Here is a 17,422-nt window from a genome sequence, read left to right as displayed (position 1 = left end):
GTGAGATTTTGTGAATATTGGTGAATTTGTTACTATGTTAATGTTTTACAACTCTAGATTTTACCAACACAAATAATTATTATAAATGACATTTAATGAAAAGCATCTTTAATTTCAGCAGAATTAGGAAAAAATTGATGCTTTTCTATTTAAAAATAAGATCAACAGGAAGATAAATTTTAGTTTCACATCTTATTATTCTAATCTTTCCATGATAGCAAAAATATCAAAAATATTTTAGAAATCCATAAAAGCAAAAAACATATATGTGAAAAGATTTCAAACCATATCACCCATTCCAGATTGATACCTTGATTCTGCTAGTAAACGTTTTAAAAACTTATTTTACAGCCATGTTTTAGCATTTTAATCAGCCAGTTTAATTTCTGGTCCTGTTCTACTTTAATATCATTCGTCTAAAATCCAAAAAGGTGGTTAAAATTGTTATTCAATTGTTTGAAAGGGTAAACATTCAGTCAAAAAGACAATTAAAAAATCCTGACCGGTAAAATGTTAAAAATTCAACTGGAATGTGGCAAAGCAAACATATAATTTAAGTGGATCAAAATAACCACTTAAATTTCATGCAATTTTTACCCAAAACACAAATATTGAAAGAAAAGACGTCTCTGAAGGGAATTTCAAAGATTCTCAACAGCATTACCATAGACCTGTCACAAGAACAAATTTTGCTGAATGATAATTGATAAATTGTAAACTAGAAGTTGACATCATTTTCAAGAACACATTCTCAAATATCAATAAACTTTAGATTCTAACAAACATTTAACACTAGAGTTGTTTTGTTCATTTATCAAAAATGAATAAACAAAACAGCAAATAAAATAAATTATGAAGTCTCTAACAAAAAATGTCCTTCAAAAGAAGGGCTAACTGGGACCAAAACAACAGACTGAAGACTTTTGTTATCCAGATTTTGGCAGAAAGAGAGAAAAAATAAAATTAATACATCATGCAAATGGAGAATATTGGGTTTGTTTTAATTTATCATTAGATTAATTGATTTGAGACAGGCCTACAAACCATTTGTAAAAAATGAATTATTAAAGTAATTAAACTACATACAGTTCTAAATCTTTACACAGTCAAAAATTAACAATTGCTAATTCAGAACTATCAGAAAAAACTTCAGTAACTGGCATTAAACTGTGAAATAATTTGAATGTTGATTTTTTTTATTATCACACAACCATAAATATTATTATTTATTATTAGTGTTTTTGTTGTTGATGCTTGTTGTTTTTTGTCAAATTTAAAAAATAATGGTTGTTCTTGCTGCTGTAATTAAATTTAAATAGACACTATATTGATGGATTAACTAAAAATGCGTGTTTAAATGTTATATATTTGTATTAGACATATAATACATGTTATTTGTATAGATAAGCTTATACTTCCACCCATTCCCTCGGATTTGCAAAACAAAAGATTTGACATAATGCAACTCGCTGTATTTTTGTAAATATTCAAAAAATAAAAACACATAAAACTTTGAGACAAAAAGTAAAAAGCATCTACCTTTAGGGTAGAAATAGTGTAAATGTAGCTATAAATAATGACGCCTCCCAACACAACAGCCATGTTTGTTTGGATCAACTTTCCAAGTCAACACAGCAACTTCCACCACAGACGCAATGCAGACTCTGAGCCGAGAAAGACTGCAGCTCCCGGGCTAAAGGCCACGGCCATAACCGGCCTGTGGTTGGAGGGTGAAGGGGGGATACTATAAAGACCTAATCAGAGGTCGGTTCGGTCCGAATATGAACGTTTAAACACCAACATAACCCAGCTGTTAAAAACCACTGCTGTAAAGTTAACTGAGCTAGGAAAGTAGCAACCGCGGCTAACTACAACTGGAAAGATGGCGTGATTCCGCGAAATTCCCAACCCCTCAACTATTACAGATAACATCAATATTTAGTTATAATAACAGAAAACACGGATGTCAATCCATTCCCACCTCCACGGGATGGTAAAGGCCGTTTCTCACTCACCTGTCAACTCTCACTGCGCGGCGGTACAAACACTGACGGAGGCGGCTCTTGGTGTTGCTGGACTCGGGCCTTCACTTTGGCTTCCTTCCGGGCTTTTTACGCTGACTTATCAGCGAGCAGCCAATATGGAGCGCCTTCTCTACCGACAGCAGCTCTAAACCTCACCAAAAGGAGCATTCAGGTGTAGCTGCTAGCTGTCGGGAGCCAAATGTAGCGCAAAACGACGCCCCCGAAGCTGGAACCAAAAAAGGGCTGCGAGCTAACAGTTAGCTAGGTGGCTAACTATCAACTTTGTGCACTCGGGCTCAATAAATCTGGCGCCTCAAATCTCAAGCGGTGATGGATTTCTCCAGGCCAACAGCTGGCTCTGCGCAAAGAGGCAGTCGAAAAGCGACCGAAAGAAGCCCTGAAGCCAAGGAGAGAGCGTCTCAAAGCTTCAAATCGATCAAACAAGCCGTTGGTGCTAAAAGATGAGGCAGAAGGGATTTTGGAATGGAGAAGTCGGCGTTTCCTTTCCCTTTCGTGTGCAGCACTAAGATCGTCTATTGGTCAGCAGAGGAGTCACTCCAACGAGTTTGGAGACAAAATAAAACATTTCTGATAATTAAAATGTCATTCTCATTATTAGACTATGGATATCGCTCATTTTGAATTAACAGAATTAATGCGTGAAAATTTCACAAGACAAAAAATGGGAAAAATACTGAAGAGAATTACCACCACTAGGAAAAAATTAATTCTGATTTTAATCACAAAATTCTGATTTTAATCTCAGATATCTGAAGAAGAAAAGTCACAATTCTGACTTAAATCTCAGAATTATACACTTACTATCAGAATTTGTTTTTTCCTCCTAATTCTGAGAAGAAACGTCCAAATACCGATTTAATCTCAGAATTTTTAAGAAAGAAAAAAAACTAGATTCACTGATGAGATTAAAGTGAAAATTCAGATTTTCATCTCAGAATTTTGAGGAAGAAATTAAATTTTCTGACTTTTATCTCCGAATTACAAAATTATTCTTTTTTCTCCTCAAAATTATGAGAAAGAAAATCAGAACTCTAACTTTAATCTTAGAATTCAGATTTTAATCAAAAGATTCTCACTTTTATCTAAGGATTAAAAATTAAATCTCAAAATATTGTGTTTTACCCTCAAAATTAAGAAAGTTGCAATTCTGATTAAGAACTCGTGAGCTTTGAAAGAAAAAATGAATGTATACATGTGTGGAAATTTCACATGGAAAAAGAAATGTGAAAAATATTTTGGAGGATTACAACCATAAGGTTATGATTGCAACTTAAATCTGAGAATTAAACTCAGAATTTAGAAAAGTCAGAATTCTGAGATTACAATCAGAATTTTGTCTTTAAGCAATCAGACTTTTTTCTCACAATTCTGGGAAAAATAGAAATCTGTGAGGAGTCAGTTTTTATTATTAAAGTCAGTATTATTTTTCCTAAGAATCATCTCCTGTAAAAACAAATAGAGAAATCTTTTTAAGGAAAAATGCTGGGTTCAAACATAGAAATTAGAATTTTCTTGAAGTGATTATATCAAACCTAAACTAATCCTGTTCCAGTTAAAAGTTATAAAAGTTGTTGGAAATGTGGTGCAACTCATTTTTACCAAAATAAAAGCCACAAATAGGAAAAATAAACTAACAAATATATATTTTGGAGTTACAATGTGAAAAGCCAGTGGTTCCAAGTGCTACATTAAATCTGCCTCTGAAATTCTAACCTGGAAATTACCACAATCAGATGTAGTCTGTGTAGTCTAGTCTAGAAGTGATTAAAGCAAAAGGTTTTATGGGGGAAAAGCAGGAAACAGGTTTTCTCCCTATTTCATCTGAAAGAAGACGTTTAATAAAGTAGCCAAAAATTGTGCTAAAGTATTTATACTCAGATAAAAATATAAAATGTACTCAAATAAGAGAAAAATTGACTACAAAAGTACTTTTGATAAACAAATGATATCATTAGAAAGACAAAAAACTGTAAAGTTATGAGCAAATTGTTGTATTTTTAAGACAAAATACAATATAATCAATTGCAAAAATTTCAACGCTTAAATTTTTTTTTCCAAATTATTATTTTTTGCTTAAAATTAATAAAACTAATACTACCAGTGGGTAATGTGTTCATACATATTAGACCACCAGGCTCAGCAGATAGAAAACAGCATCAGAACAAAGCTGGTGTAGAAACAGGAAGTCTCACTTCAACCTAAACTGCTTTTCTGGTTAACATGAAAGGGAGGCTGGGTATATATTCCTCCATGTGTCCATCTATCAAAGATTTTTTTAATGCACATTTTAAGGATCAAATTAGAAAAGTCTGATGGAAATGGCAATGTAAAAAAAAAACTTCCTCTTTTTTTAAAAAAAAAAACGTTTGTACTTTATTTGTTTATTTGTTTTTTCTTAAAAAAAAATAAAAAAAAGAGTTAATGCACTAATAATGAAAAATTAATTATTAGAACATAGAAAGTAGCAAACTTTCTTTTTGACCTTTTGGTCTGTGCTTTACCAGAGACACAAAACTCTGAAAAATGAATTTGAAAGTCAAGCCCTCCAGTAAAAATTTTTCTTCAATATGTAGTCCATGCTAGTTTGGAATCTCAACTTCCTCTTTATTACAGTCAGATGGAAACATGCCAAATACACATATTTTTCTTTTTCTTCGTTTTTACAAAATTTTCTAAATTTGCTCAAAACTCACATGAGTAGCCATAAAATTGCGCAATTTGACATTTCAAAAATAAATTTCCTTAATGGAAACAGGCCAAGTTTGATAAAAAGTGTTTTTCAATGCAAGGTTTTGGCAGTAGGATGAGATATTATTATTATTATTATTATTATTATTATTATTATTTTCGAAATTGATTTATTTTGCCAAACTGAAATAGAAACACTTTCTCCGCATCACATGAATCACATGATCAATCGGATGGTGCCACTGGCTCAAAACACGAAGAAGAAGACGACAGGAAGTAGTTTTCTTCTTCGAAGTAATGTTTTTGAATCACTAAATTGTGTTTTTTCAACAGTAGAAAAATATTTACAAAGTTGTGAGCGCATCTGCAATGTAGCTACTGTAGCTATGTTTCCATTAAATTGTGATGAGAAATTTGAGCGAATTTTTTAAAATGTTTAATTTTTTTAACAAATCAAGTATAGGATGTTAATAAATTCAAAATTTTGACATTATGTATGAGTCCTAACATTCAAACAGTTGAAATGTAAAATAATAATGGAAAAACATAAAACAAAATAAATGTTGCAGGAATCAACTGTATTATTTTCAGAGGTGGGTAGTTACATTTACTTAAGTAGAGAGAAATATTGTTAGGAGTAGTTTTCCATAACATACTTTTACTAATGTTATTCTAAGGTATTGTTACTCTTATTTGAGTAAAATTTCTGGCTGCTCTTCCCACTGAGAGTAATTTCACTGAATGAAGAACAAGTATGTTTAATTTATACTTCTGACGGGATTATTTCATTAAATTGTAATACTTAGGACTGAGGTGTTCAAACAGTTTTTGCACTGTGGGCCAAAATCACAAAGTTGAAAGAGCTCAAGTTCCACAATTTATTTATTTATTCAGTTGAAAATGCAATTATGATTTCATTGTGAATTCTTTTCTTATTACTTGTTAAACAGGTCAGAAAAAGAGTCTCAAAGCTGTGCAGTTTCCTAAGTAGTCAGTCAAAATATCAATTTTAGTTTATTCCCAGCAACAAAAATTAGCACTGTCTTTGAAAACCCTTAATTGTATTTAATTATTGGGTTTGACCAAGTCTGTTTTTGAATAAGAAGTCAGTATGGCCCTACTTACTACAATATTAAAATAAAATCAAAACATTGGTTTTTGTATTTAAAATTTTCTATTTATTAAGATATTAATTTATTATTAAAAATTTCATACAAAGAAAAACACAAAAAGTCTCCTTTGGCACCGGTACCATTTAAACCATTCCTGAATTGCATCCAAGGCCACTCAAAACGCAAATGGCCCTTTGAGTGAGCCACACTTTGGACACCCTTAGGAGAATTAAATATAGACGTTTTTTTTTATCTGGTTCAGCCATTATCAGACAGTTGCTACTAATTTTCCAACTTAGAAATATAATTCTAAGGTTAAAATGCGTTACATTTCCAAATACTAGGTGCTAGTTTTCTTCACCTCTGTGTGATTTCTGAATTGAGTGTGACGTCACATTGAAATATTTTATCGCTATCAAGTAGAAAATTGAGTTAATTCTGCTTTGTTTTGATAATTTGAGTCGATATTATAATTAATTTTATTTCTTTAGGATGGAGGCGATTGTTTAAGAGGTAAACAGTCGCCTCCGTCTTGTCCTCAGAGTGGGACCTCTTCGTGTTTTCCCTCTCTCTGGTGCAGCAGAGAGAGGGAAGCTGTCACAGGGCTCCCGCTCGACCCTCTCGCTCCCTCGCTCACACAGCGGGCCGTCCTGATTGGCCCAGACGGCCAGAGGGCGCACGCGAACTTCACTCGTGATAAACGAGGGTGGGCGGGTCTCTGGAACAGCGGCGCTTTCTGATTGGGTAATTTCTAATTAGCGCGGGTCACAACAAATTGGTGTGTTTTTTCCGTCTCTTGTGTTTTTTGTTTAGTTTAGTCTAACACTTTAATAAAAGAGGCGTTTAAAAAATGGCAGTAGATTAATTATTGAATTTAAATCTAAAAGTAAAAAAATCTGGTATTTTAAGATTTATTTAGTTTATTAGGTCCAAATTTAATAAATATAGCGTTTAAAAACATTTAATTCTAAGATTATATGAATAGGTCTCAATTATGTTGTTTAGTTTACAAAAATAGAATCTTTCTGAAGTTATTATTTTTGCTTCAGTTAACGATTCGAAACGCTTTGATAAAAGTCTTGTTTTAAAAAAGTAATAAATAAATTATTGCATTTAAACCCAAAGAATAAAGAAATCCGTTATTTTGAGTATTATGGGTAAGTCCGTTATGTCCAATATTAATAGGTGCATGGTCTAAAAACATTTATTTACAAGATTAAACTGCCTCAAATCAATAAATAAGTATTACTATCAGATAAAGATGAACCTGACTAAATACAATATAAAATATGAAGTAAAACAATGTGAGCGAAAACGTCAAACGGATTTTTAGGTTTTAAAACGTATTTTAAAAATTCCTCCTGCTGTCCCTCACTCCAATCGCGAGAGGGCGACAATGAGACAGAAAACCATCTTAATTTACAACGTATTTTCCGGTTCCCTTCCCTTCTCCGTGCCGTCAGTGGACCTAAACGTGTCCCGACAAAATGGCACTTTATAACTTTAAAAAGATTATGGTGGTTCCCACCGCCAAGGTAAGTTTTATTTAACTAATTTCGCAGTTTAAACCGATTTCCGCTCAAGTCGTTGTGAGAAATGATCGACAGACAGGAAAGAAAACACCGAAGGAAAACACGTGTTTTACTGCAGCAGCCTAGTGTACTTTTAAAAAATAAACTAGAGACGAAATTAATTTCTTACAGGAGATTTGTGATGGAAATTTAGTGAAAGACGGCCAATTTATACGTAAAATTGTGGAATTATGTAGGAGATTGACAACTAATTGAATATTTATGGAGGAAAATCGAAAACCGGAGGTTACTGGACCTTTAAACTGGAAATCGGCGGCTTGCTGGATATTTTTCGTTAATATTATATTTATGGTCAAAATAATAGAAAAATCAAGAGGTTACTGGACCTTTAGATTGGAAATCTGGAGGGGTTTTTTGTTGAAAATTGGTCAGGAAATGGCAGCTAAATGGATATTCATGGTGGAAAAGGTGCTAAAACAGAAGATTACTGGGTCGTTAAGCTTAAAATACGCAGTTAGCTGGAAATTTTTGGTGGAGATTAGTGAAATCGACAGAAACTGGGCATTTATGGTGCAAATGGTTGAGAAAACAGCGGGTTCCTGGATCTTTAAACTGAAAATCTGGACATTTATGGTTAAAATAAGTGATGAAATGTCAACTAACTGGACACTGATGGTGGAAATCAAAACGAAACGACGGTTAACTGGACATTTTTGGTGTAAATTAGAGAAATCAACAGTAAGCTGGGTATTTATGGTGGATATTAGAGAGAAAATGGGCTTCCTGTACCTTTAAGCTGAAAATGTTCTGTTAACACTTATGATAAAAATAAATTAGGAAATGATATTTAACTGGATATCTTTGGTGGATATTAGAAAAATCAATAGCAATCCTTGTATTTATGGTGAAAATGGGAGAGGAAACTGGATGTTGCTGGACATTTAAACTGTAAATTTGCAGTTAATTTCTTACTTATGTGGGAAATCAGAATTACTTTTTTTATATATATTTTCTTTTGGTTTCTGAAAACTTGATTGACTGACTGGGCAAGGCTTTCTTTATATCAGTATTGATGTAATAAAATAGCTCTTAGAAACTTTTAAATAAGAAGCAATGAATCTTTGATTAGGTTTCTTGCTGGAGAATTTGGTCATGACAAAGAAAATCAAAGCAATTAATTTCTGAATGAATTGCTTTCAGATTTGAAAGCTCAGATTTGGGGTTTTTGTTGTGTCTAGATATTTTTCCTGTTCTGATAACTCTGTTATGTTTTTCTGAAAATCAAACCGCCGGCGTTTCTAACCTCTGAATCGCCTTCATCTCCATTTCTGCAGGAATTCATCGACGTCACTTTATCCAAAACTCAAAGGAAAACGCCGACGGTAATACACAAGCATTACCAGATCCACCGCATCCGGCACTTCTACATGCGGAAGGTGAAATTCACGCAACAGAACTACCACGACCGACTCACACAGATCCTCACCGACTTCCCCAAACTCGACGTAAGACCCTCAGTTTGAGTATTTTGATTATTCTGATCTGGTTTCTGCAGGCAGGTTGTGATCATCTCTTATTTTTCCAGGACATCCATCCGTTTTATGCTGACCTGATGAACGTGCTGTATGATAAAGACCACTACAAGTTGGCCTTAGGACAGATAAACATCGCCAGGAATCTGATCGACAAGTAAGTCCAAGAAATTACTAAAGTAAGTGTAAAAAAGTATTTGGTAAAAAGTCAATTCCAGTATTGAGTAACTGATCAAGTTATCGATCATTTCATATTTAAAAATTACATCATCAAACAGACCAATATATAAAGTTAAGTGGACATTTTGGCATCTTAAGGACCAAAATGACAATAATTCATATAAATATTTTTAAAAAAATAGCAAAAAATATATTTTTTTTTCCAAATCAGTTCCTTTCAATAAAAAAACTTATAAACTTCAACATAAACTGCATGTGTGTGTCTGTGTCTGGTGAATTTCTGGTTAAAACATGTTTGTTTTTTGTTCAGTTGGTAGAAAATCCAGAAATTTTACTCAAGTAAAGAGGAGAGATACTTTATAATAAAATTACCCAAGTAAAAGTATAAAGTACAGCGTAGTAAAAACACTCCTAAAAATAAATAAATAAAAATTTCACTGAAGTGAATGTAATTAAGTTACATTATTGCTCATTATTGACAGTGAAAATCTATTGAAGTCACAGATGTGGTGATCAGTGTGTTTGAATTTGGTTTTTGGGATTAGAAAGTCCTGCAGATTCTGCTGAGATGGATTGATATGAAACTTTGGGCCAATATTGATTTCTGATGTCACTGTTATGGCTGACATTCGTCAATATTAGACATTCATTAGTAGAGATGTAAATATTTCCAATTTTTGATATTCTTTTTAACTTTGTGACAAACAAGAGAAGACATTATAAGCAAATAGAGCATGTATTTAAAACAGTTCTATTTGGTTCAACACTGTATTAAATCCCATCAGTTTATATTTAATCAAAAATACACTCGTGCATAAATTACCAACCTGCAGCAGATTCCCGAAGGCTTTTATTTTGAAGGTGTCTCCTTTTAACTTGTCCAGTGTTGCCAAAGACTACGTGCGTCTGATGAAGTACGGAGACTCCATGTACCGGTGCAAACAGCTGAAGAGAGCCGCTCTGGGTCGGATGTGCACCATCCTGAAGAGGCAGAAGTCCAGTCTGGAGTACCTGGAGCAAGGTGAGAGGCGAGCGCAGACCCGCCGTCCACTCAGCTGGATCTTTAGCTAAATGTTCTGGTTCTGATCCCAAACAGTCCGGCAGCATCTGTCCCGTCTGCCGAGCATCGACCCGAACACCAGGACCCTGCTGCTGTGTGGATACCCCAACGTAGGCAAGTCCAGCTTCATCAACAAGGTGAGCAGCGCAGAAACGATTAATCACGATTAATCAAAGATTTAAATAATCGTCAACTGTTTTAGTAATCGGTTAGTTGATGTATTGAAAGGGTTGAGCTTTTCCAGTTTAAACTGGCAGTTTTGCCTGTTTTTAATGTTTGAGACAAATTTTTTATATTTTTGAAGGACAATTTTTGTTTACAGAGACTTCATATTTTATTATACTTATGGTTTTGGTTGCGTTTGTTTTTTTATTTATGGATTTTAATTGTTGTTTTTTATTTTGGATACATTATATTACTTAAAAATGTCCTTAAAACGACAATATTATAATTTATTTCAATCATTTCAGACACGTTTGAAGGATTTTTTTAGCTGTGGATTCATCCTTTGGTCCAACTAATCAAGTCGTACTCTAAGGAAATTCAATGTTGTTGCATTTTAGGCAATAAAATGTTTATTTTGTCATTAAAAAATAATTAAATTGTTATTTTGTTCAGTTTTATATATTTATTGTTATAAAAAATAAGCTTCAGTGATTAAATGAAAAATCTGCAGAATTTGACATTTTTATCGATTAATCGGCATAGTGTTCAATTAATCATCAGAGTAGTCAATTGAATAACCATTCAGTTGTCAGAATTAAGCTGCTGAAGCAGGAGTTTTGACAACGTGTAAATTGACCTTTCCCCTCAGGTCACCAGAGCAGATGTCGACGTGCAGCCGTACGCGTTCACCACCAAGTCTCTGTTCGTGGGTCACATGGACTACAGATACCTGCGCTGGCAGGTACCACTCGGCTGCTGCTGCTGCTGCTGCTGCTGCTGCTGCTGCTGCTGCTGCTGCAGAGGAACTGAGGTTTGGGGTTTTGTTGCAGGTGGTGGACACGCCCGGCATCCTGGACCACCCTCTGGAGGAGAGGAACACCATCGAGATGCAGGCCATCACAGCTCTGGCTCACCTGCGGGCGGCGGTGCTTTACGTCATGGACCCATCGGAGCAGTGCGGACACACACTGCAGGAGCAGCTGGAGCTCTTCAACAACATCCGGCCGCTGTTCGCCAACAAGGTGCGACCTCCACACCTCACATGTTAAAAACAAAGAGGTTTACTTTGCATTAAATGGGAAAGATGATCTGTTTTCCTGCCACCATTCTGGATATTTACTGATGAAGTAATGTGTTTTTACTCTTTTCTTGCTTCTGTTTTACTCTGAAATACCAAACTAAACTTTCCTCAGACCTGAAAACATAATAATTATAAAATAAGTTAACATCCCTTGAATTTACTCACATTAAAAACAAACTTTAATGTGTTTTCTTGGAATTTTGTCATTTTATAGTAAACAAACACAGAGAACATGGGTATGAAGTAGAATGATGAGGATTCATCTGCAAAGTGTTTTATTTTTATTCAGCCCCATTTACTCTTATACACTTTAATAAAACATAGCCTTATATGCCTTAGTAAACAGAATCCAGCTTTGATTTATAAGTCAGTCCCTCCTGGATGTTATGGGTAGGGTAAGGGTAAAAAAAAGTTGCATAATTTTTTAAGGTTTATTTTTCCCATAACTGCGTCTTAAAAAAGCTGAAATTGCTGCACACAACCTTTGCAAAAAAAGACAAAATTTTAACATGGTTGATATTTAAATCCCAACTTCCTGGAGGAATCTAATCACACCATGTTGGAGAGAAGATGTGAAGAAGGTTTGTAGCTTTTAGTTTACACATGTTGGAAAATTTAACTCTACTCATGAAACTGAATACATCACCGACATGCTGAAACAAGGTGGTGGCAGCGTCATGCTGTGGGAAGGGGAAGGTGTTAAGAGCTCATATTAGGAAGATGAATGGAGGTACATCCAGGGGAATCATGGATGAAAACCTCTTTGAGGCTGCATGTTCACCTTCTGGAGCTGCAATAAAATGGTTCTAAAATGGCCTAGTCAAAGTCCAAACCTCACTATTTTTCAGTCTGTGGAAAGACGAAAATTTATGTTGAGACGCTATCCATCCAAAATAAAAATGTCTGCAGATGTGTAAATCTGAACCTCCTGTGAAAGATGCAGTCAGGGGCTTCATGCAAATGCATGCCACACATTTCAGACTTCTCTCTGTTTTTATCACTTAAAAATCCCAGAAATAATTTCAGTAAGGCAGTAAAACTTAACGCCTGTTTTCTTCAGTGAACTTTGGCTCCCTCTAGAGGTCGGAGGGGAACCAACAAAAGATTTTCTGGCAAACTTTGTTTCCTCATCTTTGTGTTTTTATTTCAGAAACTCTGCTGAACTTATTCTGTTGGGAATATTTTAAAATATGAATCCTGTCTTTTACTTTTATTTTTCCTGTGACGTCAAACCGCAAGCATCTGATTGTTGCTCATTTCCGCAGCCTCTCATTGTCGTTGCAAACAAATGTGACGTGAAGAAGATCAGCGAGCTGCCGGAGGAGAACCAGGTCGGTTTTCATCGGTTTTCAGCTCCTCCGCTCATCGTTTACTGAGCCTCTCTAAGCTGAACGTTTTATCTGTTACCAGAAAATCTTTGCGGATCTCTCCGCTGAGGAAATCCCGGTCATCGAGACGAGCACGCTGACGGAGGAGGGCGTCATCAAGGTGAAAACCGAGGTGAGATCCGGCAACAGGCGGGCTCTTTCTGACGCTCTGGTGGGAAATCATCGGGTTTTTTTAACGCCGCTGCGTTCCTCAGGCCTGCGACCGACTCCTGGCTCAGCGCGTCAACACCAAGATAAAGGGCAAGAAGGTCCATGACGTCCTCAACAGGCTCCACCTGGCCATGCCGGCCAAGAGGGACGAGAAGGTCGGTTAGGCCTGGAGCTGTCAAAAATTAATCTGAACATTTTAATCTCCATAAGAAATTAATGGAAAACGACGTTTCTGAATCGATGTTTAACCCTTTTACGCCGGAGTTTCAAGCGTCTGCCTAAATAAACGTTCCTTATTTTAACTGTAAGTAGTTCTTTAAATGTCCTGTGAGATGATATACTTACCCATGTATCGATAACAACTGGAACTTTCAATATCCAGCAAGTTATTTTCGCAATATGCCGTCTATAAAACGAGTGCCCCCCAGATTAATTACCTCTCTGCAGCTGCAGCTGTGAAGTTGCCGTATTAACCCGATACTTGCTGGAAAGGGCAACGCCTCCCCTTTCAGAAACCGTTGGAATTTTTCAGATAGCGCTACGTGTGGCGGAATTACGGTACTGCAAATTTGGATGTGTCGCCGCCGACACATGCCGCCTAGAAGGGTTAAAACAAAATGGCTTCCTTTAAACCTTCCTGAATATAAAAACCTGAGAGTCTTCAGACATGTTTGGCTTGAGACAATAAAACATTTTCTTAAACATTTTCTTTTGAAAATGTAAAGATATTTGCAGTTGCCCAGGGCGGCATCAAAAATGGGTGGGGCACCCTTGAAAATACAATTAATTTTATCCTTCAATTGTCCCCTTTCATGTGTATTGAAGTAAGTTTCTCTTAGTTTACATGACCTAATTGTTTATATTTTTGATTAATGGTGATGAATCACAGAGCTGGGATTAATTAATCTGATTATTTGTTTTAATTTTTTGATATCAGTAGTTATAGCAAAGCAGCATCTCTGGTTCTGTCCGATTTGAGGAGTTCAGGTTAAAACGGGTTTCTGATGTTTCCCAGGAGAGACCGCCGTTCATCCCAGAAGGAGCTCTGAACCGGAGGAAAGCCATGGAGGTCGACACACCCAAACGCAAACTGGTACGTAAACGTTACAGCGACACGCTCACCTGGAAAAGCAGCTTACAGTTCATACTGTCCTTATCTTCTCTCTTTGCACTTGAGTTACTCAGATGCTTATTAAACTCAGAGCTGGATGCTTGGGCTGAATATTTGTAATTTTTTAACTTTTTTTATCTGGCTCCTTTGTTTTCCTCCTAAGGTTTTTTGTTCTGAGAATTTTAGTCTGAGCCATTTAACAGGAAATATCTCATATTATCATAAAATGAGTTGCAAACACATCAGCAGCTTTGCAGCTTAAAAAACAGGTCCATTTACTTCACCTATCAACATGCTTAAAAATGGCATTCACTGCTAGTTAAAAATATTTGCATTTTTAAGCAATAAATGAATAAAATGTCATAAAAATTATATTTAAACATGATTAAAAAAATAAGTTATTTGTCCTATAATTTCTATTTGACTGCAGAAATAAATGTGGGACAACAGATTAATCTGAAATAAACGATAACCTGTGAGTGTTCAGTTTTTACCCTGAAGTCAAGTTTATTTTTGCTTCATTTTTCTTCATTATAGAAAATTTGAGCATAATAATAATAAATAAAGCTGCATTTGTTCATGAATTATCTTTATAATTCTGCATAGATTCACATAATAACATATTAAAAATGTTATTTTTAATCTGCACTCAGATTAAAAATAACATCCCTGAAAGTTCCTACAAATCATGAATTATTATAGATTAAACGGCAAAAATTTGGTTGTTATGCAACAGAAGGAATTTCAGTCTGTCTGATGGAGCTTTTCGGGTGAAAAATTATGAAAATATTGTGATTTATAAGCAGATTTATTAAGCGGATCTTAAACTTCTCATGTTTAAGGAGAGAGACCTGGAGATGGAGCTCGGTGACGATTACGTTCTGGACCTGCAGAGTGAGAAAACTTTCACTTCTGATAAACTTAGAGGTGGCAGCCGTTTTTTTTCTTATGTGTTACTGATTATTCTAATTATTTTAAAGAATATTGGGATCTGATGAACGAGGATGAGAAGCACGATAAGATCCCTGAAGTGTGGGAAGGCCACAACGTTGCCGATTACATCGACCCCGACATCATGAGGGTAAGTCTCTAAAAACGTTCGTTAGTTCATCCTCTTTCTGGTGGTTATTGTTATTTAATTCTTGGACTTACACCTGGGATACACAATTCTCACTCTGTTTAGGCATTGACAGCAGCTTAAGTTCAGATTTTTACTTGATTCTTTGTCAGGTCAGACTTTAAAACCCAAACTGGACTCATATTTCTAACTATGTCGACGGAGAATGATCAAATTTCTGTTTTGCGTTGCAGAAACTGGAGGAGCTGGAGAAGGAGGAGGAGCTGAAGGAGCGAGCCGGGGAGTACGAGTCGGACGAGGAGAGCGAGGACGAGGAGATGCAGGAGATCCGCTCCCTGGCCAAGCAGATCCGGGAGAAGAAGCAGCTCCTGGTGCTGGAGTCCAAGGAAAAGGACGTCCACGGGCCGCGCATGCCCAGGACCGCCACCAAGGTGGGAGGAGGGTCTCCATGGCAACGGCTGCTGCTACCTGGGACGAGAGACGCTTTGTGTCTTGGAAATATTTACATAACTCGTATGTTTGTTTTTATTTCTGCGAAGGTTGAAAAGAAGAAGCTGGAGAAGGAGATGAGTAACCTCGGTCTGGACATGAGCGACAAGAATGATGTAAGTTCTTCATTCAAAAACATGAATAATAAATGATAAAACTAAGTTATTTAATTATTGTTTACACAGGAATTAAAAATTAAAACAACTGCTTAAAAAAAGAACTGCAAACGAATCCGAAATAATAGAAAAAATTCTTATTCTGTTCAAAAGGCAAAAGGAAATTATGCTTAAGTAAAAATATTACATCCTGCAGTTTAAAATGATAGTAGATATGTTTTTTTTATTATTTATTGCTCTAATAAATACTCAAAAAGCTTGTTTAAAATAAATTTTAGGTTATTTTCGTACCCTGAAAAATGTAGAAAAATCCAACTTTTGCTTTTTCTATATTTATTCAGCAAGAATAAATAAATAAATAAGTGGTATCCAAGCTATTAGGAATTTATCTGGATTTTTTGCCTTTAATAAATGAAGTGAAATTAAAAGTTGGATTTTTCTGGATTTTTTTCAGTGTGAATTTATGCTGGAGCAACTAAAATATGGATTTGTTTTGAGGCTTTTTACTCTTCTTTACCATCACATTAAACCTTTTTTTTACTTGAAGTTTTGTATAAGTGCACATTGAAAATTTCCCACATACTTAAAAAATTTATCTAAAATTGTGAAAACAAGGGAAAAAAAACAGAACAAAGCACAGCACTTAGTACACGTACAGCTTTTAAACAAACTTAATTTGACGTAGAATTATAATTTTTCATTGCTTATTTTATTGTTCATGCTGATGACGAACATGTTTGAGCAATTTTAAATATATTTTTTTTGTATTTTCAGAGCCACTACGCTCTGCAGGCCCGGCGCTCACGAAGCCTCACAAGGAAACGCAAACGTGAAGCTTCGGCACCTCCGACCTCCAAAACCCGCAGCCAGAGCGCTTCCCGTCCTCCACGAGACCAGTCGGGTTTACGGGACGTCAAGGTGCGTGACGATGCGTTTTTTTTACCTCATCATTTATCAGCTTTTTGTTTTATCTGAAAATTAAAACTGACTGCTGGCGTTGTGTCGGGTGTTTTCTAGATGGTGAAGAAGGCGAAGAAGATGATGAAGAACTCCCAGAGAGACATGAACCGCCAGGCCCGGAAGGGAGAGTCCGACAGACACGTGTTCGACCTCAAACCCAAACACCTGCTGTCCGGAAAGAGGAAGTCGGGCACCAAAGATCGCAGATAAAAAACAGATTTTTCTGGACTGAAAAAACAACCCAACTATATTTTTAGTATGGAAACAGAGACTCAGAAACAGAAATGAAATGATCAGAGTTAGACACTGATTTCAGATATTATTGAGTTGCTGAATTGTTGTCCAAAGTAACCTCTCGGTTTGTGTGTGGCTCGCCGCTCTTTGGATAAAGTGATGATGTTTTCTGTACCGTCTTCTCTTGTTAAATACTCCGTAACAAGGAAGCCAAATAAACAAATACCTGAACGAAGCCATGTTTAGGATTCATACTTCTGCACACATGAACTAAAACAGCTCAAAACTGATCCTCAGTGTAAACTAATGTCACCTCACACCTCACCACTGACTCACTACCTTAGTGCTGCTTTTTCTTTAGAGGAAACCTGACTGCTGCTCTCTGAATGATGACATTATCTGACATTTCCTTCTGTAAATAACCCTTGTCATACACATTTCTTTATTCTTCTCAATAGTATTTCAAATTTGATTTAAAAATGTTTTGTTGTTGACAGTTTG

The 17,422-nt window shown here is 35.6% G+C and overlaps 2 protein-coding genes across 3 annotated transcripts in view; one reads left to right on the top strand and one right to left on the bottom strand.

The window, feature by feature from the left end:
- The window catches only part of LOC103129851 (La ribonucleoprotein 4B), a 36,971-nt gene extending 34,420 nt beyond the window's left edge, over positions 1-2,551 (bottom strand). Inside the window, exon 1 of one of the 2 annotated variants that reach the window (XM_007541065.2) lies at positions 2,016-2,551. The gene's annotated coding sequence lies outside the window, so the exon portion shown is untranslated. The remainder of the gene's footprint in view (positions 1-2,015) is intronic. The other variant, XM_007541066.2, reaches the window with a different exon arrangement.
- Positions 2,552-7,268: 4,717 nt separating this feature from the next.
- On the top strand, positions 7,269-17,156 carry gtpbp4 (GTP binding protein 4). The gene is made up of 17 exons (XM_007541064.2): positions 7,269-7,380; positions 8,712-8,882; positions 8,963-9,066; positions 9,974-10,110; positions 10,186-10,286; positions 10,964-11,056; positions 11,145-11,336; positions 12,661-12,726; positions 12,806-12,895; positions 12,978-13,088; positions 13,949-14,026; positions 14,887-14,938; positions 15,025-15,125; positions 15,356-15,553; positions 15,662-15,727; positions 16,502-16,645; positions 16,745-17,156. Exons 1-17 carry the CDS (start codon positions 7,333-7,335, stop codon positions 16,895-16,897), a joined length of 1,905 nt encoding a protein of 634 aa, XP_007541126.1. The 5' UTR covers positions 7,269-7,332; the 3' UTR covers positions 16,898-17,156.
- The last annotated feature ends 266 nt before the right edge of the window (positions 17,157-17,422 follow it).

Source organism: Poecilia formosa, unplaced genomic scaffold (assembly GCF_000485575.1).
Source record: "Poecilia formosa unplaced genomic scaffold, Poecilia_formosa-5.1.2 Scaffold585, whole genome shotgun sequence".
Taxonomy (NCBI): Eukaryota; Metazoa; Chordata; class Actinopteri; order Cyprinodontiformes; family Poeciliidae; genus Poecilia; species Poecilia formosa.
Note: the sequence above shows the minus strand (reverse complement) of the source record. Positions and strands in the feature narration are given on the sequence as shown.